General features: G+C 39.1%; 1 protein-coding gene across 9 annotated transcripts in view; it reads right to left on the reverse strand.

Moving 5' to 3' along the window:
• Window positions 1-13,636, reverse strand: part of plce1 (phospholipase C, epsilon 1) — a 110,791-nt gene that overhangs the window by 34,847 nt on the left and 62,308 nt on the right. For 6 of the 9 annotated variants that reach the window (XR_005007339.1, XM_036572154.1, XM_036572158.1 and 3 more), the window contains 7 exons: window positions 10,844-10,989; window positions 10,417-10,675; window positions 9,834-10,045; window positions 7,054-7,080; window positions 5,641-6,295; window positions 519-704; window positions 315-432 (listed from right to left, as the gene is read on the reverse strand). Coding sequence is in view for 8 of the 9 variants with exons in the window: in XM_036572154.1 (XP_036428047.1) it covers window positions 315-432; window positions 519-704; window positions 5,641-6,295; window positions 7,054-7,080; window positions 9,834-10,045; window positions 10,417-10,675; window positions 10,844-10,989 (1,603 nt within the window). In the remaining variant the exon portion in view is untranslated. The remainder of the gene's footprint in view (window positions 1-314; window positions 433-518; window positions 705-5,640; window positions 6,296-7,053; window positions 7,081-9,833; window positions 10,046-10,416; window positions 10,676-10,843; window positions 10,990-13,636) is intronic. The other 3 variants (XM_036572156.1, XM_036572157.1, XM_036572161.1) reach the window with 1 other exon arrangement.

Raw genomic sequence — 13,636 nt, forward strand, 5'->3', positions numbered from 1 at the left:
GATAAATAAATACAAGTGTAAACTTTAAAGACAGATAAATGGTGTATTTTTAATGAGTAGACAGTCTTAGTTGTGGAGAACTGCTGAGGAAATGAAAAATGATGAGGAACTGAAGAGTAAACCCATAGTGATCATTACAGCATTGTGTCAAAGTCAAAAAAAAGGAAAAACACAAGAAAAAAAACAAACCAAAAAAGAAACCCCTATAAAATCAGCTGAAATCAATGTGAAGATCAAACTATATTTACAAATATACCAGTCTATTCAAAATCAGGCTTAGATTTGCTTCCAGTTAAAGAGCTGGGCTGCCTCACCGTTTTCTTCTTGCTCCACACAGTCTAAAGGATCTGATGACCTCCTGCTGAGAGTCTCCTTGCAGCTTTTAGTTTTCCGTGAGATCATCTCGTCATCGGTTCCGTCTCCACTGTCTCCCTGTCCATGTCAAATAAGACATTACATGGACTGGGAACTAATATAGAAATATGAGCCCAAGTAGAGCACATAGCATTACAGCTTACCCTTACGAGGGTTTTCTTCTTCTTCTTGGTGTTGGAGTTCATGCCCAGTGGGCTGTTCTTCTGAGCAGTGGTCTTCTCCAAGTTCTTGTTGGCAGAGCCTGGGCCTCCGGCGCTCATGCTCCAGCGCCGGCCACCAAAGAGCTCAATGGCTTGCGCCAACGTTGGCCCCTCAAACTTAGCTTCTTCCTGGAGGGAAGGGGAGGGAGAAAGGCATTAAATTAAGGCGACAGAAAGAGTAAACTGATGGACCCCAATACAAACAGAACTGACACTTACTGACAATCTACGATACAGGCAAACTTACAAATGATGAGTAGGTTTGTCAGTTACAATGACTCTAATTCTGTGTTTTTCAACCGAAACACAAGAGACTTCTGATAAGACCTCTTGATATATTTGCTCTTTTTATAGCTGATAAAGCTCATACTCACATACTCATACTTACCAGTTCTTATCTGATCAGGTAAATTATGTCCCTAACTGCTCTGTATGGTTAAAACCTAACTAAATAAATAAATAAAAACAGCCAGTGCTAACATTCTCTAGAAAGTTAGCAAAAAAATGTAAAAAAGTTTTTCTGCTAAGCCAAATGTTGCCTACTAGCATTTGTTCATTGTTGGCAACATCATAATTTTTAGGTGAAGTTGTCCTTAACACTTAGAAGTCACATTTATTGTATCATTAACAGCAAGAATGGAAACACACTATAACAAGAAAGAGAAAGTTTGTGAACAAACTTAAAATTGTCCTGACAATTCCAGTTTATAATGGTTGAATTACCAGATTATAATGCTGAAATTACTGTAAACGCTGTTTACATGTTTGTGTCACAGTGTGTGTGTATGTATGTAAGAGTGTGTGAGACTGCCTGGGAGTAGAGTTCTGCAGTCCCACAACAAAACGTAACAGCGCAGAGCTCATTTTCACAACTTTTACCAACACTCTGTAAGTGTTTGGGCACTGAGAAGACCAATTGTTGCATTTTTCATTCAAAATGCAGCAAATGTTCACAACGGGTGACAGAGCTGGACTGCAGGCAGCCATGCTAATGCAATATGTGCAGAATGTGGTTTGGCCTTGTCTTACTGAAATAAGCAAGGCCTTCCCTGACGTCGTCTGGATGGCAGCATATGTTGCTCCAAAACCTGTATACAACGTTCAGCATTAACAGTGTCTTCACACATGGGCAAGTCACCCATGCAATGTGTAGTACTGCACCCCCAGACCATCACAAATATTAGCTTTTGAACTGTGCGCTGACAACAAGCCAGTCAGTCCCTCTCCTCTTTAGCCCAGAGGACGATGGGACAATGAAGTGTATTCACAGACTGGTTTTCAGAAGTGCTCCTGAGCCCATGCAATGGTTTCCACTACAGAAACGTGTCTGATTTTAAAGCAGTGCTGACTGAGGGCCCAAAGATCACAGCCATCCAAATATTGGTTTTCGGCCTTGTCCCTTGCATACAGAGATTTCTCCAGATTCTCTGAATCTTGTAATGATATTATGTACCACATATGATCAAATCTCCAATTTCTTCGCTATTTTACATTGAGAAACATTATTCCTGAATTGTTGTCTGTGCAGTCTTTCAGAGAATAGTGAACTCCTCCCCATCTTTACTTCTAAAAGACCCAACCTCTCTGGGATGGTCTTTTTACACCCATCTCATGTTACTAACCTGTCACCAATTAAATGAATTAGTTGTAAGATGTTCCACCAGCTGTTTTTTAGCATTACACAACATTGCCAATGTTTTGATGCCCTTGCCAACCAATTCAAAATGGCCATATATTTTTCAAAAATCAATACAATTTCACAGTTTTAACATGTTGTCTTTGCACTATTTTCAATAAAATGTTGAGTTTAAATGATATGCACATCATTGCATTCTGTTTTTATATACAATTTGCTCAGTGTCCCAACCTTTTGGAAAATTTGGGTTGAAATAATAAAGGCCAATTCTAAAGTTCTAAACTAGTTTTAAATAGAAGCAACCAATGATGTGAACAATTACATGCTTCACATAATTCTTTAAGGCCACATAAATGGCAGAGCTTTCAAACAGTCAGATGGCCACAGCTGTGGAAAGTGCTTTTTAATAAAGGTGTATATGTGAGAATATAAATGACTAAAGGCAAATCTGACCTACGGCAATGATTTTTTATTGTGACTAATGCAAATGGAAACCAGCTCTTTGGGTCTAGAACAGGACAATCAGAGCAGATTTTCTACAGGAGCAGGATAAAAAAAATCAGACCTCTATCTGGTGGCTACGTTGCTAATTGACTGATATGAGGTTCCAATGTGTTGCTATTTGGTTGCTATGTTATTTAATGTGGTTGATAGGGTGTTGCTGTGGTATTGGAGGCGGTTGCGGGTGTTGGCCATGTGAGTGTATGTGTATGTGTATGTGTGTGTGTGTGTGTGTGTGTGTGTGTGTGTGTGTGTGTTTGAGTGTGCATGAGAATGTTTGTAATGAGTTTGCATAGAATATTCATGTAGTGTGTATTACTGTATAAATACTGTCTATTAACATGTATGATTGTATAAGTGTGGGGTGTATGCTTCATGTATGCAGTGTGTAAAAGCTGTGTAATTACTGCATGATAACTGTGTAACTACTCTGTATTAGTGAGTGTGTGTGAGAGTCTGAATGTAGTGTATGAGTGCAGGTGTGAGAGCTGTCCATTGTGACATCATCATTGGCACATAGATACCAAGCTTCAAACATACCATCAATCATTTCCTATGTGGAAAAAACAGCCTTTGAATGATTGCTGTACAAAAACCTATGTTGAATCACTCTCAAATCCCCAAACATAAACAGGCTCTGCAAAGTCTGGTGGTTCTACATTATAAGCTGTGGGCCACGAAAAGTCTCAAACATTGGAGCAGATTCAACAAAAGAGGCACTAATTATTGACAGTGTACTGACACGTTGCACTAATGGGGGGCTTATCTGCTAATACTTTCTATAGAAATTAACATGCAGGCACAACTCTGTAATTAACGTATGACCATTGTTATATAAATGCCTGTTTGGCTCATGGGCTTTTTGTACAGAAGTTCATTTTCTAGCATCATTTCCTCTGTTTCAGGTTCATACTGTAACTCATTCTGGGGGAATAAGAACTTACTTTGCACAAAGTAACGATCACACATTCGTAAACATTCAGAAATCATTGAGCGTAGAATAATAATAAGCAGAAAACGAAGAACAGTAAATGTAATAAATTTCCTTTGTAAAAATGTGATTTCGGTCTGGTTAATGTTTCCAATCATGCTAACTTTGAGTCATTTTAAGAAAAGAAAACAGTCCAGTTGAAAAATGATAAGCTTCAAGAAACAAAACGAAGTACATTTATTCTGTTGTTACAGTGCGGTTTTCCCTCTAACTGTAGCGTGGGGGGTGCTCAAAAGAAGAGTAAACAACTTGAAGTTTGTGCCCATAACACAGCTTTGTTTAGAACTGACTCAGCAAACAGAGTACACAGGGGAACAGTCGCTCTCTAACTCAGCTCACGTCTCTTCCTCTCCACTTTCTCTCCCATTTACACACACAGACACGGCAGGGGCAGTTCCAAGCCACACCCTCCAAAATAAGAGTCCAAAGCAATGAAATGAGTGTAATAAATGGTAGGAACACATAACCCAGGATCAACAAACACCTCTTTTTGAACTAAATAGAACCCTGGCGTGTGCTGATGCCAAATTGAGCTCTCCCATTTGCCCAACAGCAGTGACTCTGCTGCCTTCCAGCCCCACCAGACAAAGTCCTTTAAAAGTCTAGGAGTCTGTTGTCCCCTCTTTGATGAAGTTCTGCCCTCTCTCTCTTTTCTTCCGCACACTCGCAGTCCAACCCTACCACTTTACAAACCTGCCTGCAGCCTGAATATTCTCCCTCCATCTCTTCTGCCTAATATAAAGCCCAGGCAAGTTGGCTTTGCAAACTGCAACTGTTGCCAAGTTATCATGGGCTGATGTGTTCAAAGACATTAAGTTTAGTGGAGACGGAGAGAGGAGAGGTTACCAGCACAGACAACAAACATATTTCACCCAATTTGTCATCTTTGTTTATTTTTAAATGAATGAAAGATAATAGCAGTGTTATGATCTGTCAAATATGCCTCTTGAAAGATCGCAGATGGCTCGTTTCACAACTCAGCTTTGATACTGAGGAAGCATACAAACAGTGAGATGACTGGCTGACTGATCTTAGATAAATGATACGGCATTCCTTTACTATTCTTTGTTGTTTTAAAACTCGTATGACTTGAGTTGTAAGCAAAACTTTGAATACCTAAAGCATGACATTGTGTTTATTTATTTTTTATTATAGCAGTTTTACCCACCCTCAATATGTTAAGGTCAGCAAATAAACATTAGGTAAGCTTGAAAAAGGGCCGCAGTGAGGATGTGACAAATTATTTTCATTTGAAAATCAACAAAACAGATCATTTGAGTGTGACTGTAGCTATTTATTAAACTTAAAATTCTATTATTAACTAAGTATTCGCTCTATTATGAAGTTCTGTTTTTTTTGAAGGCCAAACGAAAAGAACAAGTCTTAATCTTAGTCAAACAATAATAAACAGTCCATAGGTTTTCAGGGATTCTAAACTACTTTGTAGGACAAACTAGGAAGCCTTATAGTATAATTATCTGACCATGATATGCCTAGCTTTATATGCCTTACACAGTACACAGTAAGATGTGCACATTATGCGCGCGAGCAGAACTCAAAACTCTTTTTTTCCTACATCACGTTTAGCTTTAGCTTTGTGTGTATGGTTATTTTCCAATGATACAGCCAAGCAAACTCAGGAAAATTATCAAATTATGATTGAGACATACAAAAATAGAGAAGTTTTTCAATAAACAGATTATTTACTCCTACGTGATTAACTTCCTTACAATACGCGATCACTACAGTAACAGTACTTTCACTTAAATCACTTATGGTGCAAACTTAAACATCATCTGACGTCATGATCAACAAGTAATATTATGTGATTCTGAATTTTATCAACTCTGCCCAGCACTATTTAAATTTACTGTATAGCAAAACTACAATAATACATCTAGGCTTGTAAAAGTTAACGTGCCCTGTTTGTGATGTACCTGGTAAAGGCTGATGTACTGCTTGCGCAGCCACTGCAGTCTCTGGTCAGGGAACTTCTTGATCTTCCTGATGGCACTGAGTAGCTCCTGCAGGCCCTCGTGGAGCATGCTTGCCGTGTGTGTGGGTGCCACAAAGTGCAGCAGCCTGTTGTCAGTGGTGTGTGTTCCGTACAGCATCGTGACTCCGTTCTCCTGCGCGCTCATGCTGCACAGGTTGTGCTGCAGACACACAAAGTTGATGTCCACGCCCGGGTGGCCCATGTACACGGCCTTTACTATGCTGAGGTCCAGGAGGCCCTCGGTCAGTCCGCAGAAGGCTGCTTGGCTGTGGGGGACAGGGTCCTGAGGGCAACCTTTGCTCCGGCCAGCTGGAGGGCAGCTGCTCGGGGGTTTGGCCCAGGTCAGGAAGCAGTTGTCTGGCTGCAGACGGAGGATGCAGCGGGCACTCTGGTGGCTCTCCTGCTCGTAGTGGATGACTGTGGCTCCCTGCAGGAGGAACTGGTGCACATCAGCTGGCAATGAGAGAACGTACCAGGGGATGAGTTCCGTGCCGTGGCTAAAAGCCCCATGCGGCTCCTCTGGACTCTGGAGATCTGCTTCATGAGGCTGCTCCACCAAATCCCCTTCAGAGTCAGATAGGTCCCCTACTAGAAATCTAAAGAGGAGGATAAAATCAGGAAATCAACAGAAATGACTATATATGTTAATACACACCCATGCACACACACATTTATGTATATTAAAAATCACAATTTTCCAAGCTGGATGCAGTTTGAGACAAGCGTGTGATAAAGCATGCAGTAGCAATTAGCACAATGCTACCTACTGGGGTAAAAGTTTCCATTAGTAGCTACATTAGCCCTGTAGCTTCATTGCCAAACTAACACCAAACACATCATTACTTTATTAATCTGGGTAATCTGGGTACTGTCAGTACTTCTAGAAAACTGAATGAATGCATGCATCATAAAAATATCATGACCGCTTGTAAATAACAACAACAAACAACTAGTGACTGCATAAACTGCATAATAAAAGGAAGCTGATTTATTATCAGCCCATTATATCATTATCTGTTCCTTCTTATGCAGTATACTTTTGCATATGTTTAAAAAAGGGAGCACCACTACAAGCAGACTGATGTTCTACTTTTTCCATATCAGCCACCCATAGAGAAAACTGTAAATTAGATTTTTCGCCAGACTGTTTCTTCAACAGTGGTCTCTCTACGTGATTTCTCATAAGCCGCAAGGCCGGTTAGTCTTAGTAGAAGGGAAAAATACCCATCCACCCACCCACCGCCTCCGAAGATTAGCACTGCACCAGGGCTGAAGGCTACAAGGCTACTGAACAACAATCTTGCCAAATCTAGTCACTACAAACTTCAAAACACACACAAGTGCAGCGACTTACAGGACTCGGCCTGAATCAGAGGCTTTCCTTAAAGGCAGTGACAAAACACAAGGAGAGGAGGGAAGAAAGAAGATGAAAAAAAATTGTGAAACTACTCAAGTTGTTTATAAACCTTGAGACTGAAAGATCAAACTTTATTACAATGAACACACTGTTATAGTGTGACAAGAATTATTTTTTAAATATTATTATTATTATTTCTTCTTCTTCTTCTTATTATTATTATTACCTGATCCAAAGCCAGCTGTATGTAGTACTCCCTAAACGTCATCTCAGTTAAACTAAGTATGTGAGAGGTCTGCGTGAGAGGCCTGTTTTTTCAGTCCTGCTCCCGCCCGCAACCAAAACAATTTCTCCCGTCTGCAAAGTCCCATCAAGGCGAACTGACATCCTGTGTCTGACACAGTCTATTCATAAATACATAATTCTCTGTCTACTTGTTCTTGATGTCTGTTTGTTCTTAATGTTTTGACCTCTGGGAGGAAGAATTTGTGTGCTGTTCACATGATCGGCTGCTTCACAACTCTTTAGAATGACTTCATTCATTTGAATTGTTTCAGTTTTCCTTCTAAATTGTTTATATATATATGATTTAGTGCTCGTTCTACTTTACTTAAATCTATTCATTAATTTTGCAGGATTTCTCTTCATGCGTGCTTCGGGCCACTCCCGCTTACAGGTTGCTTTTTTCCTGCCCGCTCCCGCAAGTAGCACTGAAAATTACTCCCGTGCTGCAAGATACTGTGTCGAGTGCTGACCTCTAATGTGAGATACATTCAAATCTAACCTTTAGCAGCAGGAAAAACTAATTATAAAAAAAAAAACCTTGATGTCATGAGAACCACTGAAAAATAACACAAGCCAACAAAACTCAGAATGCTGAAAAGCTCCACTCCCAAATCTACAATACTTGACACAGACAATCATATCAGTCAGCAAAGCATTGTTTAACTATTCAGGCCTGAAGTTTAATTTTGAGCAACTAAAAATATAACAAATATACAACTGGCTATCAGAATTCCTTAAAATTGTTAATGTATCAGTGACAAAATTTTCATACAATGACAAACTGAGTATAGCATAGAACTAAATTCTAAACCACACTTAAACTTACTATTACTATTAAATATTATTACTGATATATCATTGATACTGTTATTGATTATTTAATATTACTAGTTATCAGTAGTTATCAGTTTGTTTTAACATTTATCATTTTTACATAACTAACTGCTCCTCAGAAAACAAAGATACTCAGCAGAGGTTTCAGAAAAGCAGGACTAGGCTGTGCTCCCAGCAACCTGAAGATGAAGAGCCTCTACTGAGATTTCAGCACACCGTGGACAAGGTAACAAACACAGGCGGTGACAAAATCCAGGCAAACCCTCATTTTGACATCACATTAATAATCAGTATGAATTCCTTCCTTCCAAAGACACACAAGTGCAGTACTGAGGACAAGCAGAGACCAAACCCATAGGTCTCTTCTTTCTCAGGAAAATGTGCTTCTCTCTAATGGATAAACAAAAACTAAAATTACAAAAAAAACAGAAAAATGTCATTTTATAAGGCCCTTTATAAATCTATTTTTAAGACTGTCTGTGACTTTGGACAAAACCGACAAACAGACGTGACGTACCATACTATTTTCATCTTTGTCTTTTCAGTTCTTTGGGGAAAAAAAAATAAAAAAAAAAATCACAAAAGGACAGAACATGACGGAAGCAAAAAGGGCTGAGGCTATTATAGTGCCCTCTAGAGTTTTTAAGGAAAAAAAGTTAATTGTCTTATGACGATCACTGATAAAACACTTCTAGTATAGGGGATAATCTGAGTCAATAAATTGTAACATAACTGTAGCAACATTCTTTAAGCATAAGCAAAAGTTACCCCATCACAGGATGTATTTAAAATAACTAATTTTTCTTAATAGTTTTGGTAAATCATCCGAAAGGAAACCTTCCAGATGTTAAATAAATCTTGCTTTTCATATCAGAATGATAGCTCTGGGCAGATGAATATTTACACATAATTGGACAGAGAGGTACAATGGTATCAGAATGATATTCTATTTTTTTTTCTTTTTATTGGATTTTTTTGTTGCACCAAAAGAAATTCAATATACAGCTTTTACTTGGAGAATCACCGACTCTAAAACTGATTTTATGGCTACGTTCGCATTACCAGGTTGAAGTGGCACAAATCCGATTCTTCGCCCTAATGTGACTCAGGTCTGATGTTCTCAGAGCTGTGTGGACACGCAAATCTGATCTTTTTAAATCCAACCTGAGCCACTTTCATACGTGGTCCTAGATTGGATATGTATCCGATTCATGGTCACGTGACCTTAATGTGACGCTCAGATTGGATTTTGTGTGCTTTTTTTCCACCGCGCATGTGCCATTGTTCAGTGTTGCCATGGCAGCAGTGTCGAACAGAAGTTTAAGCCTGTAAAAGGTGGAAAAGCAACACATCTCGCCTTTTTCACCTTCATCTCTCTCTAATAATGAACAGCTGATTCTGCTAGGTAGTTTGTTTGCTGATGATGCACGTGACGCACGTGATTCATTCACGTGACGTTACTGAGTAGGATGTGCGAATGAGGGTCATTTCAGGACGCTGTTTCGTTCACATTAATAACAGATTTGAATCAGCTACCTAAACGAGTGTGAACCATCCTGTCAGAGAGATTGGATTTGAGCAAAAATCAGATTTGAGCAATGAGGCTTGTAATGTGAACGTAGCCTATGTGCAAAGGCCTTAATGAAGCAATGACTCACTGGTTCCTGCTCTTGTCCTTGAAGGAGTTCTTGCGGAGGGAACTGCTGGGCTCTCCAGCGTTCTCCTCCAGGTCCTCAGCCTCCAGGCTGCGGTTGCAGCTGCGGATGGTCTGCAGGATGTTGCTGACCGTGGCCTCCTTCTCTGAGTTGTGTAGCCCATCGCCTCCCACCCTCTGCAGAAAGTGCTGTTGACCGTTGTAATCGGAGACAAACTGGGTGGAATAAAAGAGAAGGATGGTGTTTAGGTGATCTTCAAAAAGGCTTAATGTGAATTTGATATAGTTTTTTTTTTTTGTCACAATTTGAGAAAGCTAAAGGACGGTTGGCTTCCATTCTGAGAGTCAAGCACCTGTTCTCTGGACAAATCATTTTGCTGGGCTTTTTGTGAAACTATAAAACCTATTAAAATTATGTTTTATGAAGAAAGTAAGAAAGTCATCAGTCAAACAGCAGCCAACCATAACAACTTTCAGCGAATGATTACATACATTCTAATGAGTGTGGCAGACGCAAACATCAATCTCATACAGATAAGATTTCCTGTAATAGGTGTTAAAGGGATGCAGAGGTTTTCAGTCCTTACTTCAATAGAGTCCTCTTGAGAATCAAAAGAAGGACGCAGGCCAATCAGGCTGGCAGCTCCATCGAGAGCTTCGCTGAGCTCCTTGAGGAACACTCCACAGAAGGGCACTACTTTACAACCAGGGATGTTGAGAGCACGGTTCACCACCTTTCTATACTCAGATGAGGATTCGTGCTGTGCCATGGCATCCTTCAGGCTTCTCATAGTCTCGATGTCTGCTTGGTCCATGAACTGCCACATTTTCAACACTTTGCGGGATCTAAGTAAGAACAGGTGGTTAAACTTCTTACCTCTGCATGGTAACCACATTAGAAAATAGTTGGGCAAAAACAGCATTCTGAAAACCCAAGGAATGTTACCTCACTTTGCTAAGCAAACCACAAACCAAACAGAGAAGAACTTTTGGTTGAGGTTTGTCAAGTCATACCTCAGACCTGCCAAGAACTCCATCACTGCATTGTAATTGCCCATATTCCAGCAACACTTGGCCACATGGACCAAGTAGGAGAAGACCTCTCTCTTCTCCTCCATAGAGCCTGCTGCCAGGATAAGCCAGGTCACCCAAGAACTGACCTAGAAAACAAAGAAGAACTGCTAATGAAAGGCAATTAAAAATAGAGCTTAAGGCTCTGAGTAGGTGATATAGCAAGAACATAATATCACAATATTTATTTAGGATGCATATTATTTTTTTCCTTTGGTGAACAAGATGAAGTAGAAACGATGATGTACAATGATGATAAAGACTCTGCTGACAGTGTCTCAGACATTTCTCAGTGGAATTTTCTACAATTAAATCATGAAAAAACAGAAATACTGATCCTTAGTACTCAAAAAATGCTTTATGAGAAGGTAGGTTCTTTAGCTTCATATACCAAATCTGAAGCACATAACCTGGATGTGATCTAAGACTCTGTTTCATCCTGTATATAAATGCAGCTTTTCATCATTTGAGAAATACAGTGGAAATTCTTTTCTATCTAGAGCAACACAGAGAAACTTGCTCATGCATTTGTTACAAGCATTTGTGAGATAAGCACCAGTTTATCTCACCTTGAAGAAACATTGGAAAACTTTAACTTAGCTTTTAATTGAAAATTCTACATCTTTTTTAATTTGATCTGTGTTTAAGTTTCTTCTTTTACTATTAACTTTATTACCAGTATGTAAAGGACTCTGAGCTGCCAATGGTATGAAAAGGAAAGGAAAAGGTCAATTACTGATGATGCCATTAAATATGTAACAAAGCATACTATGAGAGAGTATATTTTAATAACAATCACATATTGTCATATCGCCCACCACTATTTGAATCCATAAGACGTACATAAAATTTCAGCCCTCAAGTTGTCATGAGAATACTTTGGATCTTTCATTTTAACCTAATGACAAAGGCCAAAGAAACTATCATCTCTTAGCCAAATCTGAAATACTACCCCTTCCATTAAATGTCACTACAGAAAAACTCAGAAATTGGATTTGTTTTTCCATTAATATAAACATTAATTTCCTGATGCAGTGCTTCCAAAGCCTTAAATAGAGAATAAAAAGAGCTGCCGGAATAGCAGAAGCTAATGTTGTGCTCAGTTCCCTCTCGGTAAGCTTCAGGGTGAGAGAAGGTAAACACATCTATCTAAATTTAATTAGAATCAACCACAGATTCGTCTGCCGCTTTGTTCCCATGGAAGGCAGAGAGCAAGATAGATTAGTGTTCCTCAAAGATTTTCCATTAAGACTGAGAGGGGAAAACGCTTTGATATAAGGCCATTGAATCTGAGCACAATGAAGTGGCCTTCGACTTGCAACCGAGGACTTAGGATTCGGTTTTCTTGCTACATTTCATGGCCAGACACTCATGAAACTCAATGCTGCTGAGAGCAGAAGCACCACAGAGCTTTTCCACTCCTTATTTAGTATTAAAGGAATAGTTTGGTGAAAAACATGTTTCTCCTACTTTTGTTGTGTAGCCTATCAGCCAAGACATGTTGGGTGTCCAAACCTTGCTTCTTTAATTCTGAACTGGAGCTTTGATGCTAATGTAGCTAAGTAATGGAAGCCACCAATTAGCATCTCGCAAACTGTATTTCTAAATCATCACACACTTGCCTCAAAGGAAAAAAAAAGCTATAGATTTGTTTCTGACAGTTTGACATACTGCATATCTGAAGAATTAGACGAAAAAACAAACAAAATTCAGGGTTCAGGATGGATGCTACTACTGTCTAGCTATGTAATGTGTTTTGCCAATTTTTATGAACGCAGTGTCAGAAACCACTATTTAACCGCCTATTTGTGATTGCTTAACAACTTGATGTGGTCTTAGACAAGTGTGTGATCATTTAGGCATAATGCTTATACTGGTGGGATATTACTTGTTAGCTACCACCAAAACTATGAGGCTAAAGTAAAGACGCAAACTCTGGACACTAAACATGTCTTGGGTCATCAACTACATTTGAGCTAAGGGGTAAACTGTGTGATTTTTTTTTATTTTTTATTTTTATGTACAACCTTGCATCCAAAAAAGTTGGGATGCTGTTCAAAATGTGAACAGAAACAGAATACAACAATGTGCAAATCATGTAAACCTTGTATTCAAACTAAAATAGTGTGAAGACAACACATAGACGTTGAACCTAAGAAATGTTATTGTTTTTTGAAAAATATAAGGCCATTTTAAATTTTCAAAAAAAAAAAAGGATGGGGCAACAAAACATTGGTAAAGTTGGGTAATGCTAAAAAAAAATATTATCTGGCAACAGGTCAGTAACATGACAGGGTATAAAAATAGCATCCCAGTGAAGCTGAGTCTTTCAGAAGTAAAGAGGGGTTCACTAATCTGTGAAAGACTGCGCAGGTAAATAGTGCAACAATTCAAGAACAACTTTTCTCAAAATAACAAGGAATTTGGGATTATCATCATCATGTATGGCACATAATATAATTAACAGATTCGGAGAATCCATAAAAATCTTTGTATGCAAAGGACAAGGCTGAAAACCAATATTGGTTGGTCATGATTTTCAGGAGGCAGTGCATTAAAAACAGCCGCGTTTCTGTAGAGGTAATCACTGCTTGGGCTCAGGAACACTTCTGATAACAATTGTCTATGAACACAGTTCATCACTGCATCCACAAACACAAGTTAAAACTCTACCATACATGGAAGAAACTATATATAAAAACAGGTTCCAGAAACACCGTCGCCTTCTCTGGGTCC

This window comes from Colossoma macropomum, unplaced genomic scaffold, assembly GCF_904425465.1.
Source record: "Colossoma macropomum unplaced genomic scaffold, Colossoma_macropomum, whole genome shotgun sequence".
Taxonomy (NCBI): Eukaryota; Metazoa; Chordata; class Actinopteri; order Characiformes; family Serrasalmidae; genus Colossoma; species Colossoma macropomum.